The 14753-nt window shown below is 55.5% G+C and overlaps 1 protein-coding gene across 2 annotated transcripts in view; it reads right to left on the bottom strand.

Moving 5' to 3' along the window:
• The window catches only part of Cuedc1 (CUE domain containing 1), an 86335-nt gene that overhangs the window by 4233 nt on the left and 67349 nt on the right, over positions 1 to 14753 (bottom strand). For both annotated transcript variants that reach the window (XM_076543093.1, XM_076543094.1), the window contains exons 3-9: positions 10677 to 10804; positions 5789 to 5915; positions 4910 to 5105; positions 3807 to 3890; positions 1930 to 2001; positions 1015 to 1108; positions 271 to 329 (exon numbers count right to left, since the gene is read on the bottom strand). In XM_076543093.1, the coding sequence (XP_076399208.1) occupies positions 271 to 329; positions 1015 to 1108; positions 1930 to 2001; positions 3807 to 3890; positions 4910 to 5105; positions 5789 to 5915; positions 10677 to 10804 (760 nt within the window). The remainder of the gene's footprint in view (positions 1 to 270; positions 330 to 1014; positions 1109 to 1929; positions 2002 to 3806; positions 3891 to 4909; positions 5106 to 5788; positions 5916 to 10676; positions 10805 to 14753) is intronic.

Below are 14753 nucleotides of genomic sequence, written 5' to 3'. Positions count from 1 at the left end.
ACTCATGGTTGTCCATGTATGAGGCCTGCCTGCCTATCCCTCATTCCCTAGAGAACATTCTCTAGGAACAGTACCTGCTTGCTGGGTACCCCTTTAGGGACAACAGGAATGGAGTGGCATTGTGTGCACCACATTTCTGTGGCCTACCAACGCTTGACACGTCCCCTAGACTGCGTGTCCCCTTGCTGAACATGAAGCACTAAGGACCTCCTCTTGAAGGGTCACCCATCACCAGCCAGTTGGAGCGCCACGTCCCCCGCCCTGCCTCACCATAAGCATGACCCTCCACATCATCCAGGAGGTTGGCTGTGGATGCAGCAGCTCCCAGCCTGCCAGCCTGCTCAGGAAAACTATCCCAGAGACGAACGGGAACTGTCACGGCTTATCCAGTCTGCCTGTGCTCTGTCCTGCCAACCCCCCAACCTCTATCATCCCCCCTGTTCTCTAACTGCCTAACACTGCCCCCCCAGGTCCCTCCCCTGGGATCAACCCAGCAGCTAGCCAGGCCCTAACCACCCCCCCTACTCTGCCTCCATCTCTAGGGACAGAGAAGTGACTTTCTCCCTGTTCCCCGTTGGCTATTCAGCTTTCAGTATCCTGGCCCCGTTGGCCAGGCATGGACGGGAGCTTGGGGGTACGAAGACAGGGAAACATCTTTTCACTTGAAGAACCAAAAGCGAGAAAGCAGGCCTCCAGAGGCAAGGCTGCAGGGGACCTGGGAACCAGTTCACCTAGCAAACTTAGGGAAAGATTTGCTGGTTTCAATGGGGGGGACCACGTGTTTTCTCCCAAAATGCAGATGGCTCAAGGTCAAAAGCAAAGAAGTCACAGGAAGCATAAGAAGGACGGTGTCCAAGGAACTGATGACAGGTGTCCTGGTTTGCGAAGCAAGGAAGGGAAGCCACAGAGCCAGATCCCACTGCTGAGGAAGGTCCAGTTTCAGGGGCTCCAGCCGGGATCTCCATCACCGTTCCTAACGCCCACCCCCAAACCCAGCGCCAAGCAGAAGGATACGACTGAAGCTTCGGCAAGTGTCTCCTCTTTGACTTCCTCATTTTGGTCTTCTCAGAGAAGGCTCGGGCGAGTTCAAACAGCTTCCTACGCGTGGCTAGGGCAGAGAGACTAATGAGCCCTTCACGCTCCAGACAGCCAGAGCATCAGATGGCTTCCCTCCAGGTTTGGGGGCAGCCAGGGCAGCACCAGGCCCCTGGGGTGGGGACCGGGAAGAGGAAAGTGACAGGAACTGCGGATACCAGTGCCACCTAGGGAGCAAGTGTGCCATCCCGGGTCGGCCTCCAGGGGCAGTACAGGCCACCGCTAGCCAAGTACGCAGCCTGCCTCCCGTCCAAGATCCGGGTATTCCTTCCCGAGAGGCGAGAGCCACAGATCTTGGCTTTCTTTCCTGCCGGCTGCCAAGGCCGTCTTCCCGCCCTCCCCAGCCACCTCCACAGTTGGTCCTAGATTTCCATGACTCATCGGAAATTTTCCCTGAAATAAAACCTTGAAAGTATCCCAGCCTCATTCCCACTGGTTATGAGTCTGTGAGATTGGAAAGGGCAGGATGATATGAAGAGGTCCCCTGTCCCCTACCCCCAAATGCCTCCCATCCCCACAGAAAGCAGACTCAGCCTGTGCCTCCTGTCTCGGCTGAGCCCTCACACCACAGAGAACGTGAACACTGGCATGCATTACTTTTCTGCAGACAGCTGGCTCAAGAGGATTTAAACTTAATTTGTCTCCAGACTCAGCTGCAGAATCAAGTAAGGTAGGAAGGCCGATTGAGCTAGCCTGTGATTAAAATGTCACCTGAGTTCACCAAGAGTCAATAGCATTAAAAATCCTCACGGGTGGGGGCTCCTTCCTTCTCATGAGGCCCCGGGGCCTGCCTCAAGAGAGCTGGGACAGGGAGGGGACAGGCGCAGGACTCACATTTTCCCATGTGTTTCAACTTGTCCCTGAATAAGGCATCTTCTGACACAGTGGGGTTGGTGTCACTGGTTCCTGGAAGGAGGAGACACCTGCTGAGGGACCAGGCCCATTGGGTCTCTGAGGTCCCACTAAGAGAGAGACCGAGCAGCCGCCAGGGCCCCGGGAAAGTAAACGAGATGGTGCCGCTCCATGGCTGTTTAGGTCTGTCCTTTCGTTACAGCGGAAGTTCGGGCTTCTCCCCTAACCACGGGAGTGTAAAGCAAGTTGCAAGAGTACTTTCTTCTTGCAAGATGCATTTTCCTCTTCTGAGCCAGTGGGGGCAGTCTTAAGAGTGGCTGCGAGTGTGGGAAGCTGGCTGGCACAGGGTTTCTGTGAACAATCCTGTATCCTCAGAGCCACGATGGTAGTTTGAAATGAGTTGGATGGGGAAGAGTTATGTGATGAAAACCCCAAGGGATGGCAAGCCAGGCTTCTGCACCCAGAACAGAGCAGAGTGTTAGCCATTTGCCAACACATCACGGCCCTCCGTGCATCCTACCTCCAGTGAACTGAGGCAGAAAGGACACAGAGGCAAGAATGCCGGGGAGATCTTGTCCTCCTTCTGGGTTCAGCCCCTCCGTTATTCCCTCCCAGAAGTTGAACAGGAATAAGAGCAGGGCTCAGCCAAGAGTCAGAACTCGGTGAGCCACCTGGAGGGAGTCTCCTAACCCACTCCTCACAGTGTGTCTCACTGCCCTCCATCCGCCGCTCACCATGCTCTAACTTGGCTGGTCCTGAGTCACCTTGCCTGCTAGGTTCCCTTCCAGTCACTCTGATCCAGCTCAGCAGCCCCGGTGTCCCTTAGTAATTTGGGATCAAGGACAAGAAGCTCCATGAAAACTCCCAGATGAACATCTGCTGGGGGCCTAAGCTCCTGGCCTCTTGCTTAGGAATCAGTTCTGCAGGATTTTCTCTCTCTGAGCTGGGATTAGCGGGGCGCCTGACCCTTCTGCTCCTGCCTTCCTGGCCGGCTCAGCTCTAGGATGGCGGTTCTGCTCCTGGAAAAAACTGCTGAGCCTTTTTGGATATGTACATGGGGTGAGGGCAGTAACTGGCCAGGGATCCAGAGTCCAGGGGCCAGGTGTGGAAGCAGGATCTCTGTTCACACTGCCAGCCTCAGCTCCCCTGTAGTCTGTGAGTCCTTAAAACGCTGTCCCTCACCCTCTGGCCTTGCAGCCTCCATGCTGCTGGGGCACTCACTGGAGGGGAAGGCATGCAGTAGTTTGAAATGAGTTGGGGCGGGAGCAGTTATATTAGGGACTGTAAACTGCCTGGGCTTCTCTGGCCCTCCTGAGGCCGTGCTGAACCACCTAGAATTCAAGGCTCAGAATTTATTTTCCTCACCTACGGGAGGGCGTGGCTCTGAGCGGGTAGTCCTCAGCTACTTAAGCGAATGAATGAGCCCTTCCCAGATTAATTTCACCCTCTCCACGCCCTGGATACAGTCAACCTGTGGGTCTCACCTTTGCTGGTTTGCTATTAGGCATTAAGCCTCATTAGGCCAAGCCTCACCAGACTCTGAGGCCTTTCTACTCCCAGTTGCTATTAAGGGACATTACATGGTTCAGTGTGTCCTCTGCTAGGCCAAGATCCAGAAAGAGTTGGGAGGTCAGCCAGCCTGTGGTAACTTCCAGCTCCCAGGACCGCAAGAGTCGAGGGCCACTCACTGAATGGATATCTCACCCCACAGAAGGCCTCCCTTCTAGGCCGCTGAGGGGTCTCAGATCTCACCCTTGGTCGGTTTCCTCATCCTACCCCCAAACTCTCAAAATTGAAGGTAAAGTTGGGGTGTGGGCCCACTGAGCCCATCAGGTCCTCTCTCAGGAGAGCAAGCTTACCTGGGACAGAGGAGGGGAGGCCAAAGTCGTTTCCGACAGCCACATTGCTGGATTTGGATTTCTGGGATTCATACTTCAATCGGTCTGGAAAAGGAGAAGGTTTCTATCAGAGAAGTGAGATTCAGGGCACCCGGGGTGGGCACACAGAGGCTGCTGGAGGCTGAACCCCCTGAAACACACATAAGTACACACACACACACACACACACACACACACACACACACACACACACACACACACACACAGACAGAGAGAGAGAGAGAGAGAGTAGGCAGGCATGGTGTCTACCAGCTCTTGAAGAACTTGTGATAATAGAAACGATTGCCTAAAAGCATCCGCAATGTTGGGATGTGAGAACCAGCAGCTTTCCCCAGAGTCCAAACCTATTTTGTCCTATTATTTTACGGGTTTGATACGGAGCCTAGGCTCTCTTGGAAGCCATGGTTCTCCTGCCTCAGCCTCCTCAGTGCTGGGGCTGTAGGTTGGATGCCCAGCCAAGACTCCTTTGTGCCGCCTGTGGGTCCGCTCCCTCCAGCCCAATACCCTGGCAGTACAATTTGCTCTGTCCTCCCCGAACACATCAGACTCCCTCTCTTCCTCCCTCCTTCCCTCTGTGACCTTTACAAGACCACCTCTGCAGCCTTGTCTCCAAATCCTACCTCAAAAGGAAAGGTAGCCAGACTGGGAGCAGGGTAACCCATCCACAGACCATGCAAATACCCTGCTCTAACCTCTTCCATCCAGGAAGCCTCCCATTCTAGAGGAGGAGCCAGTTAACCCTGTTCCCTAGGGCTCAAGACATGGTACTTCCATCCTGTGGATAGAGGTTAGTGGGAAAGACAGCATTCCTTCCTGGCATCCAAGCCAAAGCCAATGCAGGGCAGAGGAGAAGGCCCCAGTGGTCACATCCCTCTCCCTCTGAGTTCCCAGGTGTTCCCAAACCCCTACTGGCTGAATCCTGGGGCTCCTGCACAACCCAGGGAAGGCTATGCTTATGTAGGTTAGAAAATGCCCAGCAAGTTGGCCCCCAACATAGCCCCCTCCTGGGCCCGAGGCCACTGCCCATATCATTGTCTTCTTTGGTGGTGAGGCTGGGTGCCCACCTCTCTCCAGGGCAAGAAGGAAGTCACGGTTACGCTGCAGCTCCTTCATGAACTCCTCGTTCTGCAGGAAGAGGGCAATTCTCTCGTCCTCCAGGTACTGTTTCCAGCGGCTGTCCTGGTCACAGGCCGCAGGTCCTGGCCCTGGAGGTGGTCCTCCCTCTCCACCCCTAGGCTTGGAGCTCCTCCCAGGGTGACTCTGAGGAAGAGTGAGCATACAGATCACCAACTTAAATCCATGTATACCAGTCTATGCGTGTGTGCTTTCCCAGAATCCTCCAGCCCCCTCCCTGTAGTCCCCTCCTCCCAACAGGACCCAGTCATTGGCCAAAATTGACTGCAACAACTCAGAACTCTGTAGCAAAAGCAGGGATGACATCAAAAGGACTTTTCCTCCCAACCTAGGGCCACCTCACTCCCTCTTCTGGAACCTAAATCGTCCCGGAAGCGATTTACAAACAGCTCAGCCACCTGTCCATGGACTCCCAGTCCCACACCGCCTTCTGCCTTCAGCAGCTGCGGGCCCCACCAGCAGGGCCACCTTGGAGTACACCACCATGTGAAAGAAGCTTCCCAGGAGAGGAAGGAGCAGCCCTGGACCCCACTATGAGTTGCCCCATTTCCCTCCCTCCAGCCTGAGGTGATGGCTGCAGCCAGAGATCCTCCCCAGGCGCCACCTTCCCTGGGCCCAACGGGAACCATGGGCCCGGTCGAGAAGCAAGGCCATGGGTTCATCTCTCTTTCCTTATAAACTCTATTCAACAGAAGCAGCTCAGCCTGGCCTTGGAAACCAGGAAGCAAACCTGGCTGGCACTGGGTGCAGAGCCCAGATGAGACGCTGGACAGGCAGGCAGGCAGGCAGGTCTGAGGGCCGCTGGTTACCTGAATGCTGTCCATCTGCTGGGGCAGGATTCGGAGGAAGTCATCAGGAAGGTTACCGAGCAGCGGTGGGTTCCAGTTTCTGTAGCGACTCTGGCTCGCAGGTTGTCCAGAGCCCAGGACATCAATCCTAGGGGATGGGAGAGAAGGGGAGCAGGGGGCAGCAGTCAGGCCTAGCCACAGCTCTGTTGGCCTGTCACGGGTCCTCAGGGAGATGGAGGCCTTACTCAGAGCATCCCATGCCCCGACTGCCTTCAGGACAAAGGTACTGGTGTGTACTCCGTTGAATGGGGGGAATGGCACACCAAGCAGGCAGGCAGCCAGGCCCGGAGCACTGGGGACCTCTTCCTCTCCTCAGTCAGCTCTGCTTTCCAACTCCTCAGCCTTGGCCTTGGCCTTGGGCTGCTTTCCTGTCACTCAGTACCTCTGGTGCAAATGTCCATGTTGTGGATTTAGATACAGATTTTATGAGTGTGCCCTACAGACTGGGGGTGGGGGTGGGTCATATGCTTCTGAGCTTGCTTATATCCCTAGCAGCTGGTTCAGTGCTGGACTGTCAGGTAGCAGATATCCACCCCACCCCCACCCCACCCAACAGCAGACAAGTGGCTGGCCAACAGCCCATCCTGTCCTTGGTTTGTTGGGAAAGGGAGCTCCCATGATTCCTGGACAATAAAGCAGACCTGAGTTCCCGTTCTGGCTCAACTACAACCAGCAAAGGGTGGGGACCATTGGGAAGACCCTGCTGACCTCCTTCCAAGGTATTGGCTGTCCCCCCCCCCCCCGCCCCCCCAGGAGCTGTAGTCTGAACTGCCAGAAGCCAGGGTTAGAGTCTTGTTTCTCAGGGGTCTATGGGGACTCTTCTCAGGCAAGGTGTGCCTGTGCCAGGTGGCCAGGACAGGAGAGGAAGAAGGGCCTGCCTGCCCTGACCCCAGGGCTCCATCTCTAAGCCCAGGCCTGAAGGAAGCCTGGAGCTGGGCCAGCAGCTCCACCGCTCCTCGGCAGCCTGCTGCGTGGCAGCCGCAGGACACGTGTCCTGCTGAATCAGGGAAATGACACATGGAGAAGGCAGGCGGCCCAGGGTGGTGGGGGCCATGCTGGGCTCAGCCTGGCTTTGATTTGGCCTCCAGCTTCAGGAATCCCTCCGCCCCCTCACTGGAGGGGGGCTTTTCCGTCTGCTGCTAACTTGTGGAAATAACTTCCTTTCCTTTTCTATTTTGGGCTGGTGGCCTGGTGGGTACGAGGGGAGGGCGGGGGCAGCAGCAGACGAATAACCAGCTGCCGAGAGCTAGGGGGAGCTCGATTCGCAGCCTGGAGACATACAGGGATCCCCAGCGAGGCGCCTGCAGGGGAACCCAGGACACACATTCCTAGGCCAGGTTTCCTCCACAATGCTCTGCCACTTACGTCCCTGTCCCAAGTTCTGTTTTCCTGTCCGCCCCACAGACACCAGTTCCAGCCATAATGGGAGAAGGCTTATCTAGGCTTCATCTGGGGTGCGGTCGACACCCCAACTCAGTCACACCTGGAAGCCATCCATGATGGCTGCAGAGGGAGAGTCCAAACTCTGACCGAGACCCTCCGGCCATTGTGTTTCTGGGATGCCCATGGGGTGGGAGCTGACATGGGGAGACCTCCTTTTCTCCTGAGGCTTCCCTGGCTTCTGGGCAGGGGTCCTGGAGAGAGGACCTGCTTAGCCTTCGCCAAGCCCTGGGATGAAGTCACCCTCAGCTGCAGGGGGGCTGGCCCAGCCGAGGCAGCCCGGCAACTCCGTTGTGGTTGGAAAGGAATGTCAGAAATGAGCTTTGAGGCAAAACTTCCAAGGCTGCAATTTCAAAACAAAAACAGCAGGCGGCCTGTGCGGAGGGGTCTCCTGGGGACTCGGACAGATGAAGAAAAGGAATGGGGGAAGGAGACAGAGGCCAAGAAGATCTTCAGGTACTGAGCCCCTGGAGCCCCCAAAAAGAATTTCAAGTACGGTGGGGGGACTCCCCGACACTTATCCACAGGATGTTGGACCTGGTTGGGAAGGATTTCAGAGATGAACCTTTCCAGAAGGTTTTTTTTTTGTTGGTGGTGGTTTGTTTTTTGAGACAGGGTTTGTCTGTGTAGCCCTGGCTGTCCTGAAACTCGCTCTGTAGACCAGGCTGGCCTCGAACTCACAGAGATCCGCTTGCCTCTGCCTCCCAAGTGCTGGGATTAAAGGTGTGTGCCACCACCGCCAGGCTCCAGAAGGGGATTTAAGTGGAGTCTGGACATGCCATCCATGTGTGCCAGACCCCGTTACAAGTCACATGACTGGGTCATTCAGGCAAAACCTGGGCAAAGGATCCTAGCACTCCAGGTTTGTTTCTCTGGGATGGTCCTGTCTCTTTGGACCCATTAAGACAGTATCTGAGCTCTGAAACTGCCCTATCACAGGCTCATCTCAGAGACATAGTGACAGAAAGGGACCAGACCAGTACCCCCTCTCAAATCTAACCCTCAGCAGCCAAAGATTATTAGCATACCAGCCTACCCGCACCCTGCTGTATACAGCCTCAGTCTCCTGCAGTCGCGGGTAAGGTGTGTGCTCTTGGAAGTTCCACAGAGCCCACGACCTGTGTGCCGCTCCACTCACTCTGATGCTCTACACTTTCAGGAGCTTCCCCAGGATGGTCCCCTCTCCCCACTTCCAGGCCTTTTCGCATGCCATTTCCTCTGCCTGGAACTATTCCTGTTCTCAGTTTCACTAGCCTAATGCTAAGATGTGTGGACTTAAGGCCACGTCTTGGACAGCAGCTTTCTGGGCCCCCCTGTGTGTAGCTCCCCTAAATTCTGATCTAAAGGGGAGGGGTCCAGGGGACAAGCAGTGTGCATGTGTGTGTGTACATGCACACACCACACACACACCCCATACAAACACACACACACACACGCACGCACGCACGCACGCATAAATAAATAAATAAATGTAATTGAAAGTATTTAAGTCCTTTGGAATAAATGCTATGGCTTGGGTCTGTCATGTCCCCCACAGGCTGTATGTCTGAACACCCCCTCTCCAGCTGGTGGCGCTGCTTTGGGAAGTTATGGACTTTGCAGGTGGGATCTAGATGGCGGAAGTAGGTCACTAGGAGCAGGCTCGGAAGATCATACCTGCCTCTGGCTCTGGACCAATCTCTCTGCTTCCTATTGCATGGTGATGCGAAGACTCACCGCCCTGCCCTCTTGCTGACAGGGTGGCTCTACCACACCTTCCCTGCCGTAACGGGCTAAAATCCCTCTCAAACCACGAGCCAGAATCGATCTCTCCTCTCTCGACTCCCTTCCTTCAAGAGTTTTGTCACAAAAACAACAAAGGAAAGTCATTTACCCCTGAGCTCCGTAGGCCGCCAGAGTTGTGACCTCCGGCTCAGCCTCACCCAGGCATCCAACTCCCACCTCCCAGCCTGCATCCCCTGCGCCACTGTGAGGTTCCAGCTCTCTGCTGTCCCTGACTTGATGGACGGATGACCTCTGTCCTCCCCAGCTCACCTTCCAGACTCTCAGCTCCCTAAGCTACAGCCTGATTTCTCAGCAGGGGGGTGACGGCGATGAAGAGTGATAGCCTGGAGGTCAGATAGATGACCTGGGTTCACACACCCCAGCTCTTAGCCTTGGGGACAGCAGGGGACCTCTCTGAGGCTCAGCATATTCATCTGTGAAATGGGTAACAGCAGTGCTGACCACATAAGTCACTGCGTGGAGAACCATGGCAGCACCTGTCATTGGAAGGGTACTTGGCAAATGGCAGCTATTCTTACTAGCTCTCCAAGTTCCCCACTATCAATGTTCTGGGGTTCCTAAGATGCCTAGAATGGGGGGATCAGTACAGCAGGCTCCCATTGTGTCACTCCCTCCCACTCAGTCTGTCACTCTAAGGACAAAGTGACCACACCTAGGCTCCGGCAGCCACCGAACACAGCGCCCAGAAAAGCAAGCACCTCATGTCCAGTGGACACTGCTGGCGGCCGCTTTTCAAGCTTCCAGTAACAAGAGGCTCAGAGCTGAAACAAGTCTCTGGGGACCTTGCTGTCCCCTCTCCTGTCTCCAATCATCAAACTAGCCCAGAAAAAGACACATCTTCACACTGCTTAAAAATCCTCTCCACATCACTAGCCCAGGGGAGACAGAGTCATCCACTGGTGACCGATGGCTACCTGGGGGTGCTGGGCTGAGAGGGATCCTGGGGTTCATCTTGCCTCAGCAAGAGACGGCACGATGATTAATTTCTAACGTGTCCATGGGCTGGGGAAGGGAAGGGCCAGTACCATATTTCATGAGCTCAGCTTCCTACTCTGCCTCTCCCTTGATGACACGTTCCAAGAAGCTGGAGGCTGTACCACATTTAATTAACTGTGTCCCACAGGCAGGTGCTGCTATGTCCAGCTTCTTATGTGGAATCCATACTCAGGTCCCCGTGCTTGCTCTGCAGGTGGGTACTTGACGACAGCCATGTCCCTACACTTTATTTTGGGGATGGTTTCTCACTGAACCCGGAACCTACTGGTAGGCTAAATCAGCTGGCCCCTGAACTCCAGGGATCTGCCTGTCTCCGCCACTCCAGCTTTGGTGTTACAGATGTGTGCTGCTACGCTCAACTTTTATATGCAGAGGGCTAGGGATTCGAACCCAGGCTTCTGTGCCTGCCCAACAAGCACTCTGCCTAAGCCATTTCCCCAGCCCCACAGTGCTGAAGTTCTGAGAGTTCTCCTTGGTGTCTGGAAAAAAATGTACCTTGTCACAGTAGAAGCTGGCAGTTGGCAGAATCACCTTTTGCGGGAGAAGCCAATTTCCCACTGTGTTTTATTCACACCCAACTCCTGTCTCCATCTCTCCCTACTGTCCCTGAGACAAAGTGGATTCTCACCGGGGAGGTGGCGTTGGGGGAGCCATCGGGTAAGGCCTGTCGAACACGTGCATGTGGTAAGCTGGCGGTGAGTATACAGGCGGAGGTTCTTCTTCAGAGCTATCCGGCTCCAGTGTCCTTTCCAAGATCTGAATCAGAGACGACAAAGAGATACAGAGCAATACTTATTGACGATATTAGGAATCCATCCTTGAAGCTCAGTGGCATTCAGATGAGATCGGTACGGGCGAGGACCTGTCTTAGAGAGTGGTGTGCGTTGCTCTGGAAGCCGCTCCTTGGCAAAGCCAGCCTCGTGCACTAACACTAACATGTGGCCCCCATGACCCCTCAATTATACTCAGCAAAGAGGTCAACACACGGCCCCAAAGGACTGTTCACGGCGGCAGCATCTACCCAGGCAATGCTCCAGTGCAGCCAAGTGAACACAGGGTGGAGGAAAGAGACAGTGAGCGGGAGGCTGCGGACTCCGGGCCGTGGGAGGTTTCTCAAGCTTGGTGCCTATCACGTGGGCTGCACACTCGAGACCAGGGTCCTCTGTATGCCTGTGCTCTTCTCTGATGATGACATCACCCATACCCTCCCTCTGTGTATTTCCCTCTCTGTTATCTTAGCCCTTCCAGTCTGGCAAGTGAAATCCCATTTTACGCATGAGGAAATCCAGGCCTGAGTGTGTTTTATTTGCTTTGTGGTTCCTGGGATTGAACCCAGAGCCTCACACATGTGGGGCAAATGTAGCTCTACCACTGAGCTACAACCCAATTTTTTTTTTTAATTTATTTACTTTTATTTTATGTGCATTGGTGTTTTGCTTGCAGGTAAGACAGGGTCAGATCTTGGAGTTACAGACAGTTGTGAGCTACCATGTGGGTGCTGGGATTTGAACCTGGGTCCTTTAGGAACGCAGTCAGTGCCCTTAACCGCTGAGCCACCTCTCCAGCCACCAGCCCAACTCTTTTTACCTAGAATTTTGAAATAGGGTCTCGCTAAGTTGCCCTGGCTGGCCTCGAATCTGTTTCATTACTTCTCCTGGGGGGATGTGAACAAGAGAGGACACCAACAACAGACCAAAGAAGTGATCTCACCCTAGAAGTTACTTAGAGGGAGTGACACCCCACCCCCACCCCCACCAGTTGGATCACCAAAAGGCCCAGCCCAGCGTGGGCAACAACCTCCTGAAAGTCCCTGATTCTGGTTACCCTCTTGTGTATTCCAGCATCTCCGTCCACCTGAGCTGGAGCAGAAGTGCATACAGCTGGTGTGGGAGGGAGTGGCCAACACCGCAGAGGATGTTCCCTAATGACCCTCGCTGCCTGCTGTGAGGGAACAGGCCCAAGCTTGCTGAAGGGCTGGTGTGAGCTGCTCTGAGATGCTAACGGCCATGTCACCTCAGAGGACAGCAGTCCACAACACTTCTGATCCTCCTGCCCCAGCCTGCTGAGCGGCTCAGATTACAGGCCCCGGGAGGCAGCGTCTGGTTAAGTAACAAGGCAAAACCACTCGCTGGTTTTAGATTGGAATCTTCAGCACGGACCATGATCTCCACAGTCATGGCCTTCCCTCAGGCAAACCTGCACACCCAGGTGAGATGCCCACTGTCCCTCTAGACCTTTCTCTTCAGCAGGAGGCAGGAAGCAGGGCAGAGAAAGGTCCAGGGTAGGGCGAAGGCTGAGTTCCTATTATCGGTGGATATGAATCTGCCCCCAGAGGCATCTGGGCAGATCCCTGTCACACACCTCGCCCCACCCTGTCCTCACAGCTCTGTTCCCACTTTCTCAGAGACCGAAGAACCTGGGAAGGGCTCAGAGGCCCTAACTGCCTCAGCCCCCGACTCCCCCAGCCCCACTTGAACTCTGAGTTTACAGATGTCAACCCTAACACTGGGCCTCGTGCGCCTGTCAGTCCAGGTTCCACCGACACACCTGAGCCCCTGGCCAGCCGGGCCCAGCACAGGGCGCTGGCAGGGATGCCCTTGGCAGTGAGCATGCGCACCACGCCAGCCTGACCCAAGGAGGCCCCCGCCCTGGAATGCGTGTTCTTTCCTGTGAGGCGGAAAGTATTTAAACAGATGCTTCTGCAGAAAAAGAAGAATGAGGCGGCCTGGCTGGCCAGACCACTGTACTGCTCACCCCACATTCCACCAGGAAAGAGAGAGAGACGCCAGGGAAAGGGGATGGGGCAAAGAAGGGGTCCTGGTCCCTGGGGACTCCCTGTTGCCTAGCGCAGGAGATGCTCAGCAAGATCCTAGGGTGCCCCGAAGACTCGCTGCTGCCTCCCCCAGCCTGCATACTCCCAATTCCCACAGCCCTTGGCTCTGAGGGACAGACAGGGTCCAGGATAAGCTTGGTTGGGTGCAGGGAAGAGGAGAGTCCCATGGGTTTCCTCTGATCTGTGGCATGCGCCCAGACTCAAGGAGCACAGAGATGCGGGCAGGCCCTTGTAGACTACAGTGCAGCTTCCCGGAGCAGCAAACTAGAGAGCAGCAGCCTCTAGAGAGGAACAGTGGGGAGGAGGCAGGGGGTGGGCAGGCCAGCTCTAGAAAGGAAGATCTGTAGTCCCAGAGAGGGAGCCCCAGCATCTTCCTGCCCCACCCCCACCCCGGCTCCATCTTTCCAGCTACAAGGAGCTTGTTCTGCCTCTAAGGGTGCTGGAGGTTCTGTGGCCTCCGGGCCTCTAACTCACTGTGGGTGATGAACGCCTGCCAGGTGTTCCGGAGGCTGGGAGGGAGGCAGGGTCTGGGCCGTTCATCTGACAGGAGCTGTTTCTCTGTGACAGGAATACCCCGTGGGCCAGCCCACCATCCATCAGCCTCTAGAGAGGGGGCCTTTCCCAGTCAGCAGGTACAGTCATTCTTACTGCTGTTCATAAATTTCCTGCGGCACTTCGCGCTGCTTCCGGGGCTGCCTGCTGATGGGCCCAGGCAGGGCTCCAAAGGTGGGGGCTGGGGGGAGCCAAGGAGAGCTGAGAAGGGGTTCCACCGGGACTGCGTGCAAACAGGAGTGCAGTCCAGGGGGGATGCCTGGGGCTGAGGACGCCCTGCAGAGGCTTGTGATGCCATGGGCACCGCGGGGGGGGGGGGGGGGGGAGCAGGAAACGCCCCGAAGCCTGCCAGACCGTCAGACCCAACAGGACCATAGACAGTCAAAGCATGCAGGGAACTTCCAGCTCACACTGAAAGAATGCACCTACACGTGCACACATGCACACACACACTCACACCTCCTTTTAACAGGAAGGGTCTGGGTTTTCCAGCGTCCTCTCCACTGACTGATCCAGCAGGTCAAAGGGGTGTGTGAGAGAGGAAAAGGGGACGGTGGGGAGCTGTGCAAAGACAGCAGGCATCCACAGGGCCGGGGACGGCTCAGTCGGCAAAGCGCTTGCCACGCGAGCTTGAGGACCCGAGTTCAACACACAGCACCTGGGTAAGAAGCGGGGCTGGTGGCCCACACAAGCAATGCCGGTGCAGGGGGTGTGGGGACAGTGGTCGTTATCCCTGGAGCTCCCTAGCCAGCCAGCCTTGCCTAATTAGAGGGAGACTCTGTCCCCCCAAAAATAAGGTAGCTGGTTCCTAAGGAATAACACCCCAAATTGATCTCTGGCTTACACACAAACATGTACACCCATGTACAAGTGTGTACACCCACACACACACACTCACACACTCATGTATACACACACATGAGTAACATCTACTCACTGCAAACCTTCCCCTATATGCCTGGGGAAACACGTCACACCAGCACAAGTCATTGTTATCCTCAGGCTTCTCCTCCCTGGAGCAAGAATCCTAGAAGCACTCACTAAGGAAGGCAGGGAAGGAGGGGGAGGAAGAAGGCCGGCCAGGCCCTGAGGTCAAATCTGGTCCAGAGTTCTCATGTAAACAAGGGTGACTGTTCTCATCAAGTTTGAGAAACAGAATAGACGGATTTCTGAAGCAACTGAGATACCCAGCACCGTCCGGATTCTGGAAAGAGTGGAGTTCAGCTGGGCCTGGTGGAGCATGCTTGTCACCCCAGCTCCTGGAGAAGTCGAGGCAGGAGGATGGAAAGTTCAAGGTCTGCCTGGACTAGAGTAAGTACA

Source organism: Peromyscus maniculatus, chromosome 8 (assembly GCF_049852395.1).
Source record: "Peromyscus maniculatus bairdii isolate BWxNUB_F1_BW_parent chromosome 8, HU_Pman_BW_mat_3.1, whole genome shotgun sequence".
Lineage (NCBI taxonomy): Eukaryota > Metazoa > Chordata > Mammalia > Rodentia > Cricetidae > Peromyscus > Peromyscus maniculatus.
This window is presented reverse-complemented; position numbering and strand designations above follow the sequence as displayed.